Source organism: Anopheles stephensi, chromosome 3, assembly GCF_013141755.1.
Source record: "Anopheles stephensi strain Indian chromosome 3, UCI_ANSTEP_V1.0, whole genome shotgun sequence".
Taxonomy (NCBI): Eukaryota; Metazoa; Arthropoda; class Insecta; order Diptera; family Culicidae; genus Anopheles; species Anopheles stephensi.
Window position 1 is genome coordinate 51347095 of NC_050203.1, and position 22845 is coordinate 51369939.

Consider the following 22845-nt stretch of genomic DNA (forward strand, 5'->3'; position numbering starts at 1 on the left):
TTCATCAAGCTGGGGGGGACAAAACGAAAAAAAAGGAAAAACACACATCTTACGCCGAGAGTTGCCATCACCACTATCGGCCCTTTTGCCCTTCATTTCCAAGGAAGGAGAAGCAACAACAACAAAAAATGGGGAAGAAAAGAGTGCCGAAACTGGGATCTACTTTGCTGCTATTGCCTGTTGGTTTACAGGGGTTTTGGAGTGGAAAACACAGGGACACTCTGTTTACCGTGCACACAATGCATTAATCATTTTTGTTAGCTCTGTCGAGAGATGGATGACATGAATGTCAAGTGAAACACAACAGTTAGAGGACATTATAAAATCACTTAGTTGTTTAAAATGTAACGTTGGAGTTAGGGTTGATTTTCGCCGCAAGATCTTATACGAAACATATTGGAATTGTTTAAATAATCCAAGGGGGTTGCTATTTCCCTAATATTAGTGTCTTTTAAATAAAGAACGGCTGTCCCTCAAAATATCCAGTAAGACATTTAAGTGAGAAAGATATGTTTGGATGTTGCATACCTTCAGGCGTTTTGAGCGCAACAAGTGTATCTCAGTAATAGAAGCACGGCACAATTCAGCTCAGTGCCTGTTTGTGGCTGAGTTGATAAGGAAAGAATTAGACGCACCAGCTTACTGGAAAATATTTTCCTTCGTCAAAAAGTCTATCGCCAAGAATGACTACTGGGGCTATATATAATATGTATGGATAGTCCCAGTACACACATACGCTTCTGAGACATGGAGTCTATCCATGACGAGTTGAACGATGATCTCACCATCGTTTTTGCTGGTCATGTCATGAGAATGGCACCCGACGACCTAGCCCCTAAAGTCTTTTTGGAGCGCACTCATTGACAGAGAAGGTGTGGTTGGTCAAAATCGACATGGAGTAATGGCGTTGATGCGTCTTCCAGAACGACCGGGATTATTCATCATTGAAATATTCAATAAAAATTACATCATTTTTTAATATGTCCTAGACCGCATTTTGTAAGCGTCTTTGAATGTGTTCATTATAGTTCAATTCTTCTTGTTAAGTTCTACCGTTGTTAGTAGCGTTAATAATTTCATCTCAAGAAACCCTGCCTTTTCTGGTGTCCCCTTAGTACACTATCCTAAGATGACGCTTATCCCACGTGCTATCTAAATATTGATGGGCTTATACATGTGGAATTCGCGTGGTTATCGGAAAAAGGCGCAAAGGTGAATAAGCTGAAGCTCTCTACACGCACCTTCTATCTTAACCTCACTCTCAGCTAAATCCGCACAGGAACGCAGGTTGAATAATGGCGGTTCGCTTCCCGTTTCGACCCTTCTCAAGGTCATTTGCTGCTACCGAACCGCATGTCCCAATCCTTATCATGTTGATTCAGGTTGTTTTTTTTTCCCGTGCCCTATCTATCGGTGTCGTCACTAGGAGGACCAACGCTCTGCTTCCGACATCTCGTATCTACTCGTGGTTAAGCAAAAATTTACCTTGCCACAAAAAAAACCCCAACAAAAAAAAAGAACCAAACAACTCTCGAATTACCTTTTCAAGTACCTTTTGAGCACTTCCGGGGTTCAGCGTGGGTTAGGGTATTTCCGGTTTCCCTTTTTTTACTGCTGACTGACCCTTTTTCTTTGCCCTTGACATCCGCAACGCAACGTCATAGGCATTAACCACCAACAAATATTAAATAACTCTTTGAAAGCTTCCACCGTAGCCACCCCGTAGTATGGCCCGGGATGGCTTGACCATTGAAAAACAAGATGCCGCATATGTTTCCGTATGTGTGTGTTTGTGTTTTTTTTTTTTTTTTTTGGAGGGAGTCCCACTACTCCACCTCACACAATCACAGTTGCCAACACCGGCATGCCAACAGTAAATAAGCGCAGCATATTTTACGATCGCAATGAAATAATTTATGAGCCAGCGTCGTCGTGGGGCTCCTTTTCAATTACTTTCGTGTGCGTGAAGAACGCGGGGCCAATTAGAGCGCCCGGCGGGAGGCTGGCCACGCTCATATGGATCCACGTAAGCGACGTAATTAGATGTTACTGTTTATGTTTCTATAATTCGAATTGCGGTGCGAGTTTGCTCTTTTAAGTACAATTTATGGGGCTTAACAGATAAAAAAAGACAAAAAGCCCGAGCCCGAGCGAAATGAGGATCGTCCCTAATGCATAGCAATGTGTTTGTATCAGTTCAGTAAATTCCGTCCGTATGTGAGTGTGTATCGTTTTTCGGGTATTACGCATCACATATTTCGCATATTGCCGTTGCCGGGGCAAGGACATGCTAAAGGACAACCCAGAAAAAAAACGCCGGGGTTGACGTACTGTGGGACCAATGTTGGGAAATGTTTAAATATTTGTATGGAAATTACATCTACCATACGCACACTAAGAGACAAGCGTTTGACAGGGTGACCCGGATGTAGTAGTAAAATCCGGGGAGACAGAAAAAAACCAGACTCGTTGAGAATCTTCTAATGCGACTTCGTTGTCTGGTTAACATACACTACATACGAACCCCGTATGTTCAGTCTCCCAGGGAGTTGTTCTGTATGCGGAAATCCTTTTCGTATAAGACAACACAAAAAAAAAAAATACACATGAGATGTTGGCATGATGCCACCGAAGCGCATGGCACCGCCAATGTCTCCGCCTATATTTATGCGCATAAGGAAGGACAATCTGTGATTTGTCACTCCGATTGCATTATGCCTTTGACTATGTCTCGAACATAAATTGAACAACGATTTACGATGTAAGGGGCTCCGTGCAGGAGACGGCTGTAATCCTGCTCGTCCGTGAAGCAATAAAATCGGCAAATACAGACATCAAGCCGAAAGGATTACGTGGACCAGCCCGACCAAGAAGCTTACCATGGTTCGCCAACAATAATGTAATCCGCAACCGGGGGGTGCTGGGCGGCAAATTGTAATTGTTGTGAAGCTACTAAACTGCATATCCCAACGGCGCCAACCACCTCTTTGATGCGAGCGGTCCTTAGCATAATAGCGTGCGAGAGGAGCACGACGCGTAACTACCAGTAGTGCGGAGACACTCAATAAAAATGAATTATAATGCCGCAGTTAATGGAGTCTTTGGGATGGGCAATCTTGTCGGGGTAATACAGGCAGGCAAACGGTAGGAAGGATGTGCGGGAAATTTGTTTGTTTGAAAAACTTAAATTGGATTATAAATGCGTTGTACGTGATTGAGAAGCAAAATGTGCTCCATTTGCAGAGGAGCTATGAACAAGGATGATTAATAAATGGCATGCTGTAATAGCAAGGACGAAAATTGAACCCAAGTCTAAAAATTAATATGACAAAGTAGCCACAGTAGTAGACAGTAGTAGTAGACGTCAGACGATCTCAGTTCGAACCGCGTATAATAAAAATGTTGTTTACGTTTAGATGTTTTGTTTACGCTTAGACGTCACACCATACTTGACGAAAGCTAGTTTCGTCAAGTTTTTGATAAACGAAATATTTCAAGTATACAGTGAGTAAGGATGAGTGTCGCTCGCGTGGGGGGCACTCAGAAAGTTTATAAATAGGGCAGGAAACACAATTATATCTCTCTTCGAATTTGGAATCTGAACACGACGCTTGGTAAATATTGCAACACACATCGATCCGAAACTCCGCGAAATCTTCATGGTGCCGTGACCAGGATATAGCTCGAATTTCTGGTGCTTTCGCGAGTTTGATCGACCCATCGTTCACCGTTTTCTGTGTCGTACCACATTTCGTTTGGATTTTCGTGCACCGTACAGCTGTTTTTGCCGCATCACGCATTACACTGCAGGTCACTCACTCACACGCACATACACACACACGATTGCACAATGCCCGTACCACCCGTTGTTTTGGCGTCCCGTCGGACAATTTTGTTGGCGTCCCTTACTCGGTACGAGAAATTTTTGGATAGTTTCGTTCACGCACGGGATCAAGTACAAGTGGAGGTTCGCTTAAGAAAATTCGAAACATTATGCAAGGACCTAGAGAGTGTTCAACAAGAATTAGAGGATTCCGCTTCCACGCTGGAAGAAACAACGCAGAATGCTGCATTTCGAGAGAATTTCGAGAATAGATTGATTCGTGTCCAATCTCAACTGCAGGCAAAGCTAACTCCTACCGCGCACCCGAGCACTGGATCGAACTCACTCAAGGGCATCAAGCTTCCCACCATCGCGCATCATACGTCACAGGGTCACGAACTGAGTCACTCGCGGCGAATAACCTTTCCGCGTCAAACTAGTTTTGGTACCACGTCACATGAAACGCCAAATTGCATTTTATGCAATTCCTCGCATTCATTGCTAAAATGCCCACGATTTGAAGGAATGGAGCCTAAGGATCGCTATCGTTTCGCGATGACCGCGCGTTTATGCACAAATTGCTTACGCGAGAATCATGCGGCTCGTGATTGTCCGGCGCACTACAAATGCCGGTATTGTAATTTGGCACACCACACAAAACTGCACTTCACACCGAATAGCCCTAGTGACACAGCTCCGCCACATCACACACACAACACCGCTAACGATCACACGGCCACCGATAACACACAACGCACATTTGCAGCAGCACTACAGCAAGCACCCGAGCAGGTATTGCTCCAAACTGCTTTCGTGAATATTATTGATAATTTCGGAATTGCTCATCCTGCGCGCGCGCTGTTGGACAGCGCATCGCAGCCGTATCTAACTAGCGATCGACTCGCTAAACGGCTAAGTTTGAAGACGAGTAACGTACACGTTACCACGCTAAATTGGATTTTGTCACCACCCAACACCTGGAAAACCGTTGTGGCTAATCGTGTTGCTGAGATCGAGAACTATTCACGTCCTCGTCAGTGGAAACACATTCCCGGCTCAACAAATCTCGCCGGCCTGGTATCTCGTGGGATGTCAGCAGTGGACATGCTGAAAAGGTCGATATGGAGTTGTGGTCCCGAGTGGTTGGGGCTACCTGCTTTTGATTGGCCAATATCGAATCCATTGCTGGCTGCCGAAGCTGATATTGAAATTCGTCGGACACGCACACAACAATCGTCACAAGTTACTTCATCCGCGATCACACATAAATTCCTGGAAGCAGCTAAACTCACATTATGCATCCTGGCGCAACAAGACGAGTTTTCATTGGAGATCCGGTTGCTGAAAAAGGGAGAAACTATAGGGCGGCGCTCACCTCTACGGCGCTTGAAACCATTCCTCGATGAGGAAGGAATAATGCGAGTGGGTGGCCGATTGAAGCTTGCACAGCTTCCCTACCAGTTCAAACACCCTATCTTACTTCCCAAGAACCATCTGTTTGCTCGTCTCATCGCATACCACTTTCATGAAAAGCTGATGCATGGCGGGGGAAGACTATTACTTTCCCAGATTCGAGAAGAATATTGGCCGCTCGACGGACGGAGATTAGTGAAAGGAGTAGTCCGTAATTGTTTTCGTTGCATACGACAGGATCCCGCCCTAGTGCAACAACAAACCGGCCAACTTCCGTATCAACGCATCACTCCGAGCCGGCCGTTTTCTGTTACTGGAGTGGATTACGCCGGCCCATTTTGTCTTAAGCCGACGTACAAGAGAGCTGCCGCTGCCAAGTGTTATTTGTTTTTGTTCGTTTGTTTTGCAACCAAGGCGGTTCACCTGGAGCTGGTCAGCGATCTCACCACTGCAGGGTTCTTGGCCGCTTTACACCGTTCCACAGCCCGGCGCGGGCTACCGTCGGATATACACTCCGACAACGTAAACAACTTGAAGGTTCGTCACACGCGCTAAAAGAATTTTTTGAGTTATTTCAGAGTGAGCAACAGCAAAACATCATCGCCACCAACTGCTCTGACATGGGGATTACCTGGCACTTTACTCCACCTAAGGCTCCACATTTCGGTGGATTGTGGGAGGCTGCGGTGAAGACAGCCAAACGACATCTCTACCGGCATCTGGGCAGCTCGAGGCTGTCTTACGAAGGGTACAGCACCGTTCTTCAGCAGATAGAAGCGGCGATGAACTCGCGTCCCTTGCTGCCGATGACGGATGACCCGAACGATTTGGCCGCGCTTACTCCTGCGCACTTCCTGATCGGTACTTCCATGTACGCCGTCCCCGTTCCCGACTACACGCGCCTGAAGACCTACACTTTGGATGAACTACAAACCTGGCAATTACTCGTGCAACGTTTCTGGAAGCATTGGACCACCGAGTATTTGCAGGAAATGCAGAAGGACAATAAGGTTGCGGTTCGATGCGAAATCGTTCCCGGCAGGCTGGTCATCCTTGTGGACGATTCCCTCCCCATCACCCGCTGGCCACTGGCGCGCATCATTGATGTACACCCTGGAGAGAATCAGCTTACTCGTGTAGTGAAGCTGAAAACGGCAAAGGGATTAGTCACGCGTCCTGTTACGAAAATTTGCGTTTTACCTGTTGCGAAACCGTCCTGTTAGTACCGCGTGTTAGTTATTTTGTTATGACATTCTGTCATGGGGGGGAGTATGTTTACGTTTAGATGTTTTGTTTACGCTTAGACGTCACACCATACTTGACGAAAGCTAGTTTCGTCAAGTTTTTGATAAACGAAATATTTCAAGTATACAGTGAGTAAGGATGAGTGTCGCTCGCGTGGGGGGCACTCAGAAAGTTTATAAATAGGGCAGGAAACACAATTATATCTCTCTTCGAATTTGGAATCTGAACACGACGCTTGGTAAATATTGCAACACACATCGATCCGAAACTCCGCGAAATCTTCAAATGTTTTTCATAAGAGTAAGGAAGTCAACAATCACGTACATGTAAACAGAGCATCTCTTAAACTCGCAATCAACCAACTCTATAGATGTGTATTTACCTTGATTTTGTAAACACTCACACAACAGTAACATAAAAATCGTATGAAAAAAGTGCGTAGAAGGGGACGACCACTCCATTGATCTTTAACATAATAACACCGATTGCAATGGTAAATCCTCCCGGCCATCAATGAAACACTAACGACGGCGTAAAACACAACACAACAAAATAAAACAAACAACCATTCACACTGTGCTGCATATCAAACCTCGCGTCATATAAATGTACACAAAGGCCAAGTATACAAATAAATAAACACACTCAAGCAAGCGGCACTACCACCACACAACAGCTGGCGGCTTTACGGGGAGGTTTACATCAACAATTAACACAGCCTACTTACTGCTAAAGACGTCGCGCTCATCTCCATCAGCTTCTGCTCAACGGAGTGTTGTGCGTACCCTCTCTCTACCCAACCCTTAGGCGATATTTTCAACCACTCTTGCAGAGAAGGAGTCGTCGCGTGCTATCTGTTTTAAGGGAAGGGGGATTCTTACAAGTGAACAGCTACAATCAAGGCGTAGTAGAGATGCGAGAGTAGAAAAAAAAACAATAAATAGTAAATGGCAATTAAGCAAAGTAAAAGAGATTCGGTTAACACAAAGTAAAGGCCGTTAAGGGCAGAAGGTAAACATTGTTGTACATGGAGTAGTTAGTAGAATGGAATGAAAACAGTAATTTGAGGTTTGAAAAATCATAAAAGAATGAAGGTTTTATGATTTTTAATGTCTACCCACTAGGAGAGCTACTCAGGCAGGCATTTTTAGCTAAAACGTGAGCGATAACAGACATCTCCACAACAGTTTAAACTTACGTACACTGTAGGCTAATCTTATTACATCTTAAATCATGAAAGGTGTCGTCGAGGAAGTGCAACAGAAATGGCCTCTTTTTGTAAATTTGCATTCAACTAGAACAGAGCTCAGAAATGGCTGGATGGAAATATTGTTAGCTCATTTCGAGAACCCTAAAGGCAGTGATAGATTATCAAGCCCATTAGAGACCCTAATCAGAATAAAAGTTAGAGGCACGTAGCACATCGAATCTACAATCAGAGGCCAAGTGGTGATACGAGCCCTTACAGATTTCGAAATTCAAACCCTCCTAGTGATTGAGTGAGTGAGGCTCCCAAAAAAAAATCTCATTTGAAAGCCCAGGGCCCCAAACACATGTTTAGTTAGCTTATACTATAACATTAAAGCATTCTAAAAACAAAATTAAAAAAATGGAAATGAAGTGGACTTGGTTCAGAATTCGAGAATTTTGTAATGGCTGTTATGACTGTGACAGATCAAATTAGACAGGAACTGTAATAATAATTCAATCGTCTAATGCCTAAAATCTCAAAGTGACCATATAAAAGTGATTCGATCAACGGATAAGTGGGCTAGTGTTTTGGAGTGTTTGAGGAGTTTGTAGCATAGATTGATGCTAATTTAGCAAAAAAAAATCTTCCTTGATCCAAACACCTGGCCGAACGAAGGAAGGAATGTAGACGATAGCAAGAGAACCAAGAAGATGACGCTAGATCATCCACTTTCTCTTGCGAGTGGACAACGCTACAGACAGACTGGGGCACGTCATTCGACTCAAGAAAGTGTGAATCTGTGTGTCGATTTTCGGTGTCGTGCTTTGTAGCTATTTTAATTTCGTTCATTTATTGAATGAATTTGTGTGCTCCTTTTGGTTTGCAAGTTATGTAAAATAAAACCGGAAAAACCCCAGACAAACCCGAAGTGTTGGTGTCGGACGTACGCCGATATCCTTTTGTTGTTTCTTGAATCTTCGAGAGGTGGTTTACATATTATTGCGCTTCACCACTCACTTGCATCACGGATTCGTAACATCGAGAGATCGAGACGGCCACCATCGAAGATGGCCTACGAAATTAGACCGATTAGACCCAGCCAGTTCGACATCACGGCGCGCAAAGGGATAGAAGCAAGAGAGCAGTAAAATTAGCAGTGATCATAAAAAAATTATGTTAATCGCTTAAACGACAGCTAGACGGCATAAATAAATAGACAGACTGCGCAAATTCCGGCGTCTTTCATTCTTTATCGCGAGACACACTGCACCGCACCGGCCCTCGTTTCGGGGTAGTGCGGGTGAAGAAATTATTTTTATCAGGCCCAGCTTTTTTGTTGGTGCAGAAAGCATCATACTTTTTTTCTTTTTTTGGGTCGCCATGATCTAGTTTGGAAAATGGTTGAAAGCGACAAAAGCCGACCAAAGTAACTGTCGGGTGACGTCGAGACACGGTGGATGAGTGTGATGAAATTCGCTCCGCCAGGACTATCTATTGCGATGACCGTTACGATGACGCGTTGTGTGTTTGTTTTCGGCGTATTTTGCTTTCTGCCCAATCTATGTGAATGTTTGTAAATGTGTTTTTCTTCTATCGTTTTTTTTTTGCTGGTTCGTGTCTCTTTCACTTCACACTCGTTGTCATCAGCTGCTGGGTTAACTGTCGCCGCTATCAACACGACACTATCATTGCAAAAAGAAAGCCTCGGTGCCGCTTTCTGCGTGCGATAGCCGCTGCTGCTCGAGGTTTTCGGGAGGAGCCCCAGACACCGGGCAGACCGACCGACGGGTCCATTCTAAAATGTGTTAAATAATCCACTACGACCGTCCGTAAATGTGTCTTTACGCAGGGGCGGCCAGTGAGCCGTGAACCATTTGTCTTTGATCTCCTGGCCCGGGGATTGTTTGGGGACACTCGTTACACTCTCCGGAACGATCGACGAGCGCCATTCACCACTCGCCAAATGACGTTTTAATTCGTGTATCTCTAGACAGTACAGTCGTTTTTTATTATCCATTGCCATCGTTTAGACGCGTATAAAGTGATCAACACCTTTACGGAGCAGTAAAAGCTTATTCCGTTTTCCGGCTCGTAATTTGTATAAGTTATTTGATTTTTTTTCCTAGTTTTGCTACTAACGAATCGCTTAATAAGGCGAAAAAAGTTTCCAATTTACAGCTTAATTAATTCTCATCCAGTGCACGTTCGGTTGGAAGTGGAAGCTCGCGGTCAAGCAATTAGAGATGAATAATTTTCGGGGATAAAACAACAGTAGCGTATTTAATTGGGGAATAGTGGAAAAAATGGAGGGGGGGGGGGGGGTTCAAATCTCATTCAAACCGTCGCAGAACCGCCTCCCCCCCGTACACAGGAATGGCTACTCAGCTACGGGTAAAATCAAGTCACGGAAAGCCAGATGTGGCAAATTCTCGCAAAGTTAGGTAGAGTCACACAAGAAAAGGAAGAATTATAAGTTCATGAAGTTTAACATTTTTGTACTACATGTTGAAAAATTTGCATGTTTTAATTGACTAGTGCAATATTGCAATCTCATTGTGCATGGTTACAATCATACAATGGAATGTCGCATTCAGTTAGGGGAAATTTGCAACGGAGACGGAGTGGAATTTTGCAATTATCTGTGGAAAAAGCCATAATGACAGTAACATTTTCCACAAATTTTCTCATAAAATTGCTTCAAATGTGTATTACACGGTGTGGTTAACTAGTGACGATGTAAACTAACGATCCAATGACAATAAAAATTCCTGTTAAAGCTTGACGGTCGGCAGAAATTCCACAGCTAGTCGCCAAGTTCCACACCCGAGTTGCAAATTTACCCTAACTGAATGCAACATTCCATTCTATGATTGCAACTTTCCATAATTGGATTGCATTTTTACATTATCTATACGAAATATTCCACCGAGTTACTCAAAAGTTCCTTTACATGATGCGAAACCCTGTAACTTGAGCTTTGAATCATGTTTAAACTGAAAGTACTATGATTGTATTACAGTTCCGTTAACTTTTTCTATCACCCATTGTACGCCATACTACAACCATCTAATCCCGGCTGGGGATCAAGTTCACGGACCCATCACACCACCACCGCCGCCAACAATCGGGACGGCTTCGGGCGGATTCTTCCGCCACCACAGCGTGACGATCCCTTGTTTACGATCTCCAATCTCGAAGATCGTGTGTACCGATCGACCAGTGGCCGAAATTTAGCCACCGGGCACCGGAATGGATTCTTGAGATCCGTCGACTGCTGATCTCGGTTTTTGTTGTTGTATCCTATGGCCACGAATTAGCGGAATAGCACGGCACGGATGGATGATCCACACGCAATGGTACGATCAGTTTACACCGAGCGTTGTTCGATGGAAACGCTCCAGTTGACAGCCTAATCGTTTGACCGTGGCTGAAGTTTGGTGTGCTGAAAAGAGAAGCCAGGGACCAGGGTGAAGGCCCTTGAGGACGAGGGTGGAGTTGACGTGACGAACGGTTAGGTATAGCATAATTATGCTGCTACACATCACTGTTAGATATGTTTCCCATCCACTGGGCACTATAAGACAATTGCGGGAGGTTTGTTTGAGAGTGAGTTCGTTGGACGATAATACGATGCGTCGCTGTCGGTGGGGTCGTCTACGACAGAGCAATAGAAGCAAGCTGGTCGAAGAATAGTCCTCCCAAATAGACGTCATGTGGTGTGGAGCAAAACCAAGGAGATAAGCATGGCATTTCTAGTTTTCGGGACACAGCTTGTGCCGTACGCTTATCAAATTATTCTAACAATTTCCACATGCTTACTACATCCATTGCATCTTGGACCACACTCAGGGATGGGCGGACGGTTGCGCCGAAACCAGCACAGCTCGGTGACAGGGTATATCTGCTGTTTTAGCTCGAAAAGAAAGCAATCCAAACGGCCAAACAGTCTTAAAATGCTAGTACCACTTACAGACTCGCCATTTATTTTGCTCTGCTCGCCCTTCGGTGTATCTTGCCCGTTTGCTTACCAAACCAAACCGAGACCCAGTTCTATTCGTGTACCGTCTATGACTTTTGCTTTCTGTCGAGTTTCTTGTTCTTGGTGTTGCTTGTGGGGCGACCGCGCGCGTATCTAGCGAACCGCTCCCGAACTGAATTTTCTGACAAATAATTCCCACAGATGGTGGATGATGATGATCAGCTTGCTGTGCCGCGGGAGTGCGACGATGAATCTGTTCGCAGCTGTGTAGCAGTGGCCATGGCTACGAGTGTGTGTGTGTTTTTTATAACGACCATCATCCCCCTCAAGCGTCCCCACTCGTCCCTCCCCTCCTCTCCTCAGCATCCTTCGAATGGCTGTGCGTCTTTCAGGTCAACATTTTGCGGCTAGTATATCGCGTCCGCAACAAGACAACGAAAAACCACACTCACAAGCAAGGCACCCGGCCGAAAACGGAGCGGAAGAAATGACCGTTATCCCTTTGGGGGTTTGCTGTTTACAGCGTTTCGCGCTTAAGATGTCTCGAGCTACTTCTTTACCTTCGGACATATGACTGATAATGTCCGTTCGCTCGCCCTCTCTCTCTCTTTCTCTCTCCTCGATTCGATCGTTGCTTTTGATCTTTTCACGTTTTCCCACTGGCCGGCCGGCCGGACGGACCCGTGACAAACGTCCACCGAGTCCCATTACTCTCTTTCTCCTAAAAAAAACCCCCCAATATTTGGAAACATAAATCCTAGCGCCGTTGGGTTCGGTTCACTTTCCAACTATAGAACCCAATCACGATAAACTTGCAACTCGCCGGTTGAAAATAGGATCACCGAAGTGGACCACCACGGTCAGCGTCCCAGACCAGCACAGTACACGAAATTTGGGGCGGGAAAAGTCAACGAATACTATGCGTTCTTCTGTCCGTCTGTATGATTATTTTGCATGTCAGCTTGGTGAAGCTCTTTCCGGATTAGATTTTAGTTCTCGGTGGACTTGCGAGGGCTCTTGGGACAAAAAAGAACCCCAAAAGCGGCCACCTAACAAATGGTGAATTGTTTTTCTTTTTCTCTCTAGTGCGTTGAGATCTCTCACACAGGAAAAAGAAGAGACAGAGAGCGATGGAGCGAAGATGAGGAAAAATCGCTCCGGAAACAGCAACATTCCAAACCGGAAGAAATAAATAATTTAATACAGAGTATCATCTATTTTTACGTTGCTATTTCCCCGTTCCCAAGCCAGGGGGAAGCTTTTTTTTTCTCAGCGGAAAAGAAGAAGAAATAAAGCCACTTTTATGGATTTGAATTTACATTTTTATGTTTAAAGCACAGGGTTGTCAAACTCCCCAAAAAATTAAATTAAAGTTGATAGCAGTATTTGAAACAAAATAGAATGCAACGAGAGAAAATATAAATCTACAATATAAGTCAATCATTTGAATTTTCTTGAAGACTTGACAGTTCACTTCTAAATACTATTCCAGCAAAACTATTATTATTCTGTATTTTTCTACCATAAAAATGCTTTTTTTCGAACAAAATGGTCGTATTGGTCAAAACTAACTTACAAATAATTCTCCATTCACTTCAGTTGGGAGACATTTCCTCCTCCGAACCGTGAAAGGGCACCTTATCCCGGGTGTGGTCGGTTGTTTCATTGCATGTTTCTATATCGTAAACAGTACATGAGAGAAGCCCTGTAATCCATATTCGTTGCATCAGGGCAGTGCGAAGCTCTAGCTCTGGCTTCCATGTCTCCGTTATGCTGATTTGTCTGTCTCATAAATACAGTTGCTAATGAAAATGCATCAAGTCTGCAAATGTCAAATGTTTTAAAAGATAGGTTCTAGTTCTGGAAATAGAATCTCTAAGGAGCAGCACCATAGAATCAAGAACGCTTCACGCAATCCGAGCGGAAAGGGCAATGCCAAAAACAAAATGGTGCTAAGCATTAGATAAACAACCATGACGTCTTCATCCTTCCCATCTCTGTCACTCTTTCTTAAACTTCAAAAATAGAAAATATGCACTATTAGAAGCGTGAACTAACAGGGCCTCTGTATGCACTTCTGATCGATCGATTCCATGCGAAAACTACCGCACCGGTACAGTGTGCGGTAAACAAGCGAATCGTCACCCAATGCAAGGTCACCGGATCTAATTTTATCCCCCCAAAAATTCGGAGACATGCGTGCGCGTTCTTTAACACTCTTGCCGTTTCGTTACTTTGTCACTGGTCCCATTCTGCTTTCCCCCTAGTGTATATAGACGTTTGTTTTTCGTTTTGTGACTCACTCGAAATCCCCCTTCTCGCCTCTTTACCACTCGTTACAGAAAACCTAACGCCACGGTTTGCCTCCTTGAATCAGAACGACTCGATCTCGCTGCAGGTGTCGAACCGCTTCACGCACCAGATCCTGTCACGCATTTACGCGATCTTTTTGCGCGAGGTCCTGGGCTATCGGAATCTGAAGCTGGTCGAAATACGGGATGAGCTGCCGCCCGTGGAAACGGAACGTATGCGGATGTTTCTCACCATGGAGCATTTAGCGAGGTAGGTACTTAATAGAATAGTTTTAAAATTATAGTATCAGCATTGGACGGGCTACTTGCGTACCTTGGGATATGCTTGGTTCTTGCAATCGATCTGTCATACCAGAGGTGTCAAAGCATAATTAGTGTTCATCCAACTGACTTGATCTACATTAGTCCGGGACTTAAGCTACTTGGTTTGAATTTAAAACGTTCAGTACCTCTTTCACACTGGCGCTAAAGGTGGCCTTGAAGCGGCTAACAAATCAAATCGGTTTTGCTCACAAGCTTCCTGGCGTATTGGCCGGTTCGTTCGTCGTTAATTAGGGGTCTTTTAGGTGGTTCACTTTTGATGCCTTATTTCGATACTATATCGCGCAAACCTCATCGCATCGCACACACTCGGTGGCCTGCTAAGGTTCAGTGACATTTAGAGGAAGGAACAAAAAAAAAGAGCTGAGCTTCCTTAACATCACTAACTTCGTTTCGAAGTCCGATGGGAGGGACTTTTTACGCGGGAATGATTGAACGTAGTTTTTTGTTGTTTTGTTTCGACGCACAATATTCGCTCTTGTTGACCTCATCACGTCTGGCCGTCTGAGACACACGGGTGGAGCGCGGGATGGGGTGGGAAACGAGCGGAAATGGTCATAAATTTCCTGGTGGCAAATCGTATATATTTAATTTCGGTAGTTGTGACAAAGCGGCTGGCGACGAGCAGCTGGCTGGTGGATGGAGCGCGTTGGAACTCGAAGGAGGCCGACCGGTGACGGTTAAAAAATAGACCCCAAGACAACAATTAGCGATGAAACCAATCTAAAAACAAAAACCCTCCCAGCAGCAGCAAAAAACGGGCATATTTATATGTGTATAAAACTCATCCGGCCACTCAGTGCCCAGGCAGTTTGGGCAGTTGGGTGCTTTGCGAGGTGCGAGGTGCGTTACTACGGACAGGAGGCGCAAGGTTCGTTCCTTATGACTAGACAACAATTCCGTTCGGGTTCCGTTTGTTTTTCGGGAACGTGTGCGAATAACGCTGGCTTGGGGGGGGAGTTTTTTGTTTTGTGTTTACAGTTTATGGCGTTTTTTCCCCCCCCTGTTGTTACTGTTTTGCTTACTGCTACACTGCTCTTTGCGACTTGCGCTTGTGCGCATGGAGTTTGAAGTATGGAAGGTTGCCGTCAACATTGGGCTTCGTGCTTTTTTTTCTTCCGCCTGCTGCGTGTCTGCCTGCAACCGCCTGACTGTTACCGCCATTAAGCGCCAGACAAGGCTGACATGATGGATGGGATAAAATGGGTTTTGTACGCAAAATGCACCGCCGCGATGCACCACGGAATCACGGCAGCAATGGCAACGAGGCGATAAACGGCCCAAAAGCATAAGGTAGCTTAAAACGAGTTTATTTTTTTGTTTACGGACAGAAGGCAAGACAAGAGCGATGAGCGATGAAACTAATCCCCATTTCAGAACCGAAAAAAACACTTTAATGAGAAGCAAATAAGCGTTAGTGTTATCGAGCTTTAAATTAAAGTACCACCAGGTTTGCGGGCAGGTTTGCAATGTTTTTTTTTTGGTTGCCGTTTTGAGGTCATTGAAATCCAAGCTGCAAATGATTATTGGGCCGCATGGATACGCAGGAGAACCTACTAAATTGATCTACACATAAAGCCACAAAACTGAATGAGCCACTGTGTTTCGTGCGGTTGGTGCACGCTAATCTACCTGTTTGCCCCCAAGATGTTTGCCCCCAAGAATGTGCACCGAACCGTAACCATCAATCCGTGCTGCGGGGTTTTTACGGGCTTATAAAAGAAAACCCCTCCCCAGCGACCCCAGCACCACCACCGCGCGGGACACATTATCGATGATCTAGTGCAAATTTTCTCCGCGTACTCCACACGACTGTTCGGATATGATGATGGCTCCTTCTGCGTCTGCCTCCTTCTGGCTCCCGCCACTTATGACAGTCGGATTAGTGTCCGATTTCTCGCCCAAAGTTTCGTCGCGCCGTTCCAATTTGCGGCCGTGGCGTTGCAAAATGCTGGTCACGGCCTGTCTATTAATTACAATAATTAGATATAGCGTCACTTTACGGCATTAACTGGCGGGCATATAGCAGGCGGGATGGTACTGGGAATGCACCACGAGTGCGTAGTGGTGAGATTTTAATTATGGCAAAAATCTAAAGTGATACTGTATTATAGGCTTTTGGGAGTATGATACAATTAGCCACGCACGGTTTGGGTTTCCTATTATTTAATTAGTGTGTGAGGCGGCAAGTGGGCAAACTATCCGTTTTTCCCCAAAAAAAGGAACACCTAAAAGGAGTTTGATTTGAAAATTTGGGGTGGAAACATATCATCAGATTTTGTTCTGGTTTTAACACCTTAACGTGTGGTTAGGTCATAACTCTATAATTCAGTCACTTTGAGTAACAATCGCGTATAGTTACCCTTTGGGCAAATCTCTGGTCTACAGAATACCGTTGACAACGGCTGTTAAAACAAGAAGCGATACATCCCCAGTTCTCTCCGTGCGATCAAACACATAGGGTCTCGGATACCGGTTCCTTCCTGTCGAATGATTTGTAGGGGATAATTTTGCCTAAACCGAAACCTTTTTTCTGAGAATTGAAATTCCTCTATCCATTCCTAGATCTTCACAGAATAGTGGGTTTATGCACAAACATTTTGGGGACAATAATAGCCTTCATATCGAACGCCGTCACGCTTGTCTGTTGCGTACTTTCGAATGGCGATCACGTCCATTAGTTTGGTGGACGGAAGTGTAACAAAGCCACCCCAAACCCTACCCCCCAAAAGAAGCAATTCTTCAAAATGTCACAGGCACATGAAGTGGGACCGTTTTTTTTTTCAAATAAGTCTCTCACTTGAGAAGCCCTGATAACGGCTGCTCTGTGCCACGGCTTTGAGTGTTTGTGTTACGCGCTATCTTTCACCAGACATAATCCGTAAGCTCATTTTTCAACTGTGATCATGAGGCGGGTGTACGGTCATGGTCACTTCTTCTTTTTCCTTGGCACTACACCCCGAGAGAGGACTCGGCCTGCCATTTCTTTACCTGTAGTAGAGTAGTCAGTCCTACGTGGCTAGGTGTTCTAGATGGGATTTGAACCGGTCCCGCCGTGTGAAGACCGGCGTCGTCTATCGCCTCGGCCACCGGAACGCCCGTATGGTTTCACGAGAAACGAAACCGAACAGACAGATCGAGTGTCAGGTAAGATCCGTCGAGTTATTGACAAATTTGGCTGTCAACAGAAATTCTATACGATCCAACCGTAACCTTACACGGAGAACAAAAAAGAAATTGATTGATTGCCAAGGTGAAGGAACTGCTATAATAGATATCTACCAGATGTAGATATCTGGCAAACAGGTGATTCCCCCTTTTACACATCCCAGCGATTGTAATTTTGAGTCACGCTGACTGGTCAGTATACTCTGTAGGTAACAACTTCAGGAAGAAGCGGTACAGGATTGAGATTGAAGTACAAGAGCAAAAAATAAACACGCCGAACAACCGTAACATTTGTCATTGTCCTGTCCTTCAGCATCCTGAACGGCGAAGGTCTTGGAAGAACTCGACAGCCCCAAAACAGAGAGTCCCATCCGCCATCAGTTGGAATTTTCGTCCGACGAGTTCACCTGTGTCAATAGGCCTCGAGCACTCGTTGACAGGTTTGTGAAGCAACGCACAGCAGCACCGCAACTTTTGGGGTCGCTCCGGACAACCTGTGCAAATAGCTATGTTCCCATCTTCCCCCACGGGAGCTGACATGGCTCCGGTGCTCCGGTCTCCGGTTACTTTGCGCTGTAGTAACCTCAATGAAAAAGTAGCTCGCGTCCTCGTGTGGCCCTGCCCGTGTTAAAGTGCGCGGTTGTTTTGATTCGCACTGTTTTGATTTGTTCCTTCTTTTATTGGTGGGCGACGAAAAACTACAAGACATCTCCATTTTGTTCTCTATTTCGGGATTCTGATGGTGTTGAGCATTTAGGTGTGATGTGCAATAGAGAGCAGACTCCACTATGTTATGTGACACTCGATCTTCTTCTTTTCACTCTGTTGCAGCCATGGAGGAAAATGGCCGGATCCAACGATCGACCTTGAAGTTTGGCTGCTGTCGGACTACCATTACATCCCGCAGGAAATTCAGGACGCGGGTGCCATCACGAACCCGGGCCGGTTCGGGCTGTTCGTGCCGAAAGCACTCATCCGGAAGGAGGATGCCTTTCCCAAACCGCTCATCTACACCATGTTCCAGGAGGACGTCAACGATCACCGGTACTACGACATCATCAAGAAGTTTGACATCCCCGAAGCGGTGCTCGAATCACTCTACCGGTATGCCGAGAACAGTTGTAAGGACGTGTGCAACGATCAGGGCATGTACATTCCCAGCCACTGTACCGAGGGACGGAAGTGTGCGCTGGTGTTGGCCCCACACTACGAAAACACGCACTTCATCGTGAAGCACATCGACGAGATGGAGTTTCAGCTGAAGGTGATCTGGTTGGGCGACAAGCTGCGGCTCGGGATAAAGCAGCTGATGAGCGTGTACGGTGGGGATCGCAAGAATGGCAAAAAGTTCCTGGTGTTCCACTGGACACCGTCGGAGGTGATCAACAGCCGCCGGATGGAGTACGTTCCGGTCACGATGCCACGGTGCGAGGAGATGATCGCTAGCAACGATACCGGATGCAAGTACGAGATGACGCCGCTGCTCAAATACTACGGCAAAAAGTTCCAGGACGCGGCGTATGCGTTCGATTCACTCGTGCTGCTCCACTTCCGGGAGGAACATATGCAGCAAACGTTTGACCTGTACGATAAGTACGAGGATCAGATCCTGCAGGCACGCGAAGAATCCGACACGGACCAGCTGGGTGTGACCCGGTTCTACGATCAGATCGCATGCGACTGGATGCTCACGCAGCCGGACGTGTGGAGAGGGTTCAAACCACCGACACCGGTAGAGGAGGTGTTTGTCGGTGGCATATTTCCACTGTCGGGGATGGGTTTGTCGTACCTGGGGATAGCACCGGCCGCCCTAATGGCACAGCGCGACATCAACCAAAACACCACCATACTGTCGAACTACAGGCTGACGGTGCAGCAAAACGATGGCCAATGTCGGGCGGACACGGTCATGAAATCGTTCATCAGCTACTACGTACAGCAGACGAAGATGATCGGTATCCTGGGGCCGGCCTGCAGTGAAACGGTCGAACCAATTGCCGGTAAGTTGCTAAAGAGGAAAGCAGCACTTTTGGTCCCTGTTGTGTGCAGCTAACCTTCATTCTCCCCCACTGCAACACAGGTGTTTCGAAACACTTCCGCATGGCGGTCATCTCCTACTCGGCCGAAGGTGCGTTTCTGTCCGATCGCGAGAAGTATCCTTACTTCTTCCGGACAATAGGTGAGAACCGGCAGTACGAGCACGTGTACGCGTTGCTACTACCCCGCCTCAACTGGCACCGAGTGGCCGCACTGACCGAGGATGGCCAGAAAGCGACCGAGTACATCTCCTACATGGAGACGCTGCTAAAGGAGCGCTCCATCGAACTGATATCGAACAAGAAGTTCCCACGCGATCGTACCGATATGGAAATGAAGCGGGTAAGTAGTGATGTCCGTAGCCAGGCTCCCCAGTCTCCAAGGCTCATGATCCTTTTTCTCATTCCTCATTATCTCGACTTTCAGTATCTGCTGGATTTGAAGATGAAAAATGCTAAAATTATCATCGCCGATGTAGACGATAAGGTGGCCCAGGTGATTATGTGCGAAGCGTACAAATTGGAGGTAAGTCGGGCTGGTCCAGACTTGTAAAATGAAAGAAAAAGTACCCCCGGAATGTAAACAAACCTCCTTGCAAACTGGGTTTAAGGGCATTTCTAGTCTAACGGTTCACCTTTTTCGATCTTTAATATTCAAATGTCCCGTGGCGTGGCGTCCCTTCGTTTGGTGACCCACCCCCCCGACTGCGACTGTGGTCGATGGCGATGGCCGAATAGATTGAGGTTGATTGTTTTCACTTGAATATTCATACCGGTGCTGACCCTTTTTGAGCGCGGGTTGTAGAGTAGAGTTCCCGACCGAAATCAAGCGCCGTCCATCGTACGGTACGGACGTTTTGTCCTTAAAATGGGGCAGCCGATAGCACGGGACAAGCTTGTAAACCATTGGCACTCAAGCCGTTCGTTCATGGCATAAGGTTCTAGCAAGCAGGAGAGACTCAGTGCGTTCGGAATAGCGCGAGAAGCCCCCTCCACAATTAATCATAATTATCCCTGACAGTGTTGAATTGAATCCCTGTCTCATTAATCCGACACCGATTATATAATTTCCTTCGCGAACAAGTCAGAATTTCCCACCCAGTAAGAAAACACCGCGGGGTGGGCCACTACACGGCTCGATCGTGAAACCTCTTGGGTCGTCTTGCGAAGTTGAGTTGTTTACATGACGAGTGGCGCTCCAAATGGCCACGGTTCCTTTTCGCCCCCTTTTATCGATAGCTTTTTGCTTCAACCTCAACCTAGCTTTTGCACAATCATCAGCAAAATGTTTCACAAACAGGTAACGGGTGCGCTGTGGAAGGCCTCACAGAAGAGGCGCGCGGCGCGTAAGGGACGGAGTCTCGAAATTCGAACTTCGACAAACAAAACGAAATCTGCATGCCATCAAAACAGACCCAAGCCTTGGTGGTGGTTAGAGTGGCAGGCTCGCTGCTGGGCCCTAAAGCTGATGACTGGTCATTTTGTATGCCGCGGTGTGTTATCCTCGATGGCCAACTTCGTTCTCCCTACCGGAAATCACCAGCACCAAACCCGTGAGGCTTATGCTGAATACGGTTGGCAATAAATGTAAAATGCAACTGCAATCACTTTTGTCGGTGCAGTTTTTTTATGACACACACATGCTCCCTTGAAGGTGCATAAAAACTTCCCTCTGGTTCGCTGTGTCCCCCTGCCGACGGCTGGCGGGAATGGAGCTTTTTTTTGTTGCTGTTGTTGTTGTTCTGACCAAACTTCCTTCCTTCTCGATTGCTCATTCGAGACACATATTATCGCGACACACACACGGTGCGTTTTCACTGGAGAGCTCCAGAACGTGTGCGAAAACGAATTAACCAGATACACGAACCCACTGCAGGCACGTTGCAAAGTAATCGGATTCCGCTATCGATTTTATGCGCACAGCGAAAGAAAGTGTCACTAGGGGCTGGACTGCTGGCGCCGTCTCGTGAGCACACCGGGAGACTCACACCGGGAGCTGCCGGAACTGCTGGAATTGGATAGCTTCCAATTGTTCCCGTGTCATGTTTCGTGCCACTTGAGCAGCACCGGCCTACGATTCGGTCCAGCCGTACCGAATGACGTCGATGACGGCAGTGCAACAAACAGACCGTGTTTCGGGAGTCGCCTTGACCGGGACCAACTCGTGTAATCCCTGAACATAAGCCGTCGGGCTCATACATTGTTGCGTGTCGTGAGATTCTTGTTTTCAATAGTCCCGAAGTACGGGCAGCAAGCACAAGAAACATGCACCGATTGCAACTGACCAACAATTGGTGCCAATAAAATGAGCAAATGCATCTCTACGCTTGGCCGTTGTGTCCCAGAGCGAAGAACACATTCTTCGCTTTCATCTGTAACTTCACAGCCTCAGCAGGTCTTTGGCTGCTATTTGAGGCCTTCTTGGCGTTTTGTTTACCCTTAGCCGGATAGTTAGCCATGGCCCGTACGGGGACACATTGGATAAATATTTTACAAGACAGAAACATCGCCCGTTATGGGCAGAGCAATAAAACATCTACAGACAATCGTCAATTATTACAACCGATCGTCACCATCCGGCGTTCTCTCACTCGCAGGGTAGACTAATGTTTTCGGTGTAGATTGACTCACACACAAACTGCCTGTGATCAGGGAGGGTGTAGTAAATATTGAACCGATCGGCTTCTTCACACCGACTCTTGTTTGATTTGTAACGTTTTCCCAACCAAAGACACACAAATATACGTTAGTATTTAGTCCACTATCTGCTTTTGCTTCCTTTTTCGACCACGTATCGCGCAGTACCCGGCCCCGTACGTGCTAATTGTTCGTCAGTTGTTCCCGTATGCCAGTTTGCTCGTTTTGTTCTTCTGCCGTTTATGCAACACCGATTGTTTTGACTGTTCGTTCGTTGCGCAAATATGTGCAGTGGTGCTGCTTTTGAAGTGTGAATGAGTGTGCACCTTCGTGTGGTGGCAACATATTAATGCATGTTAATATAGACTAAGGAATGCGCTTCCTGGACTAGTGCACGAGGTGCTTACTTTCACATGTTTTATGGATAAATGATTACCATTTGCTCGCTATGTTTCATACATTTGTGAACAATAACAACAAATTCGCTTTGGTTTGCGTTAGAAAAGTCTGAAACAATTTAATTTTGTCTGGCTGCACTCAGTTTTTGACGCGCTGCGCTCGATTTTTAAAGACAAACAATGCATTTTTGATCGAGTGCATATAATTTCAATCGTTGCCAAAGCTGCCATCAGTGGACTGATTGAATGATTTTTGTTATTTATATTTTAATTATAATGATTTGACGCCTTACAGTCTACACCGCATTTGCTGACGGATTA

The 22845-nt window shown here is 46.0% G+C and overlaps 1 protein-coding gene across 7 annotated transcripts in view; it reads left to right on the plus strand.

Moving 5' to 3' along the window:
• LOC118514511 overlaps nt 1–22845 on the plus strand; it is a 62443-nt gene that overhangs the window by 32467 nt on the left and 7131 nt on the right. For 6 of the 7 annotated variants that reach the window (XM_036061452.1, XM_036061456.1, XM_036061453.1 and 3 more), the window contains exons 4-7: nt 13995–14214; nt 18285–19453; nt 19534–19832; nt 19917–20015. In XM_036061452.1, coding sequence (XP_035917345.1) covers nt 13995–14214; nt 18285–19453; nt 19534–19832; nt 19917–20015 — 1787 coding nt within the window. The remainder of the gene's footprint in view (nt 1–13994; nt 14215–18284; nt 19454–19533; nt 19833–19916; nt 20016–22845) is intronic. The other variant, XM_036061458.1, reaches the window with a different exon arrangement.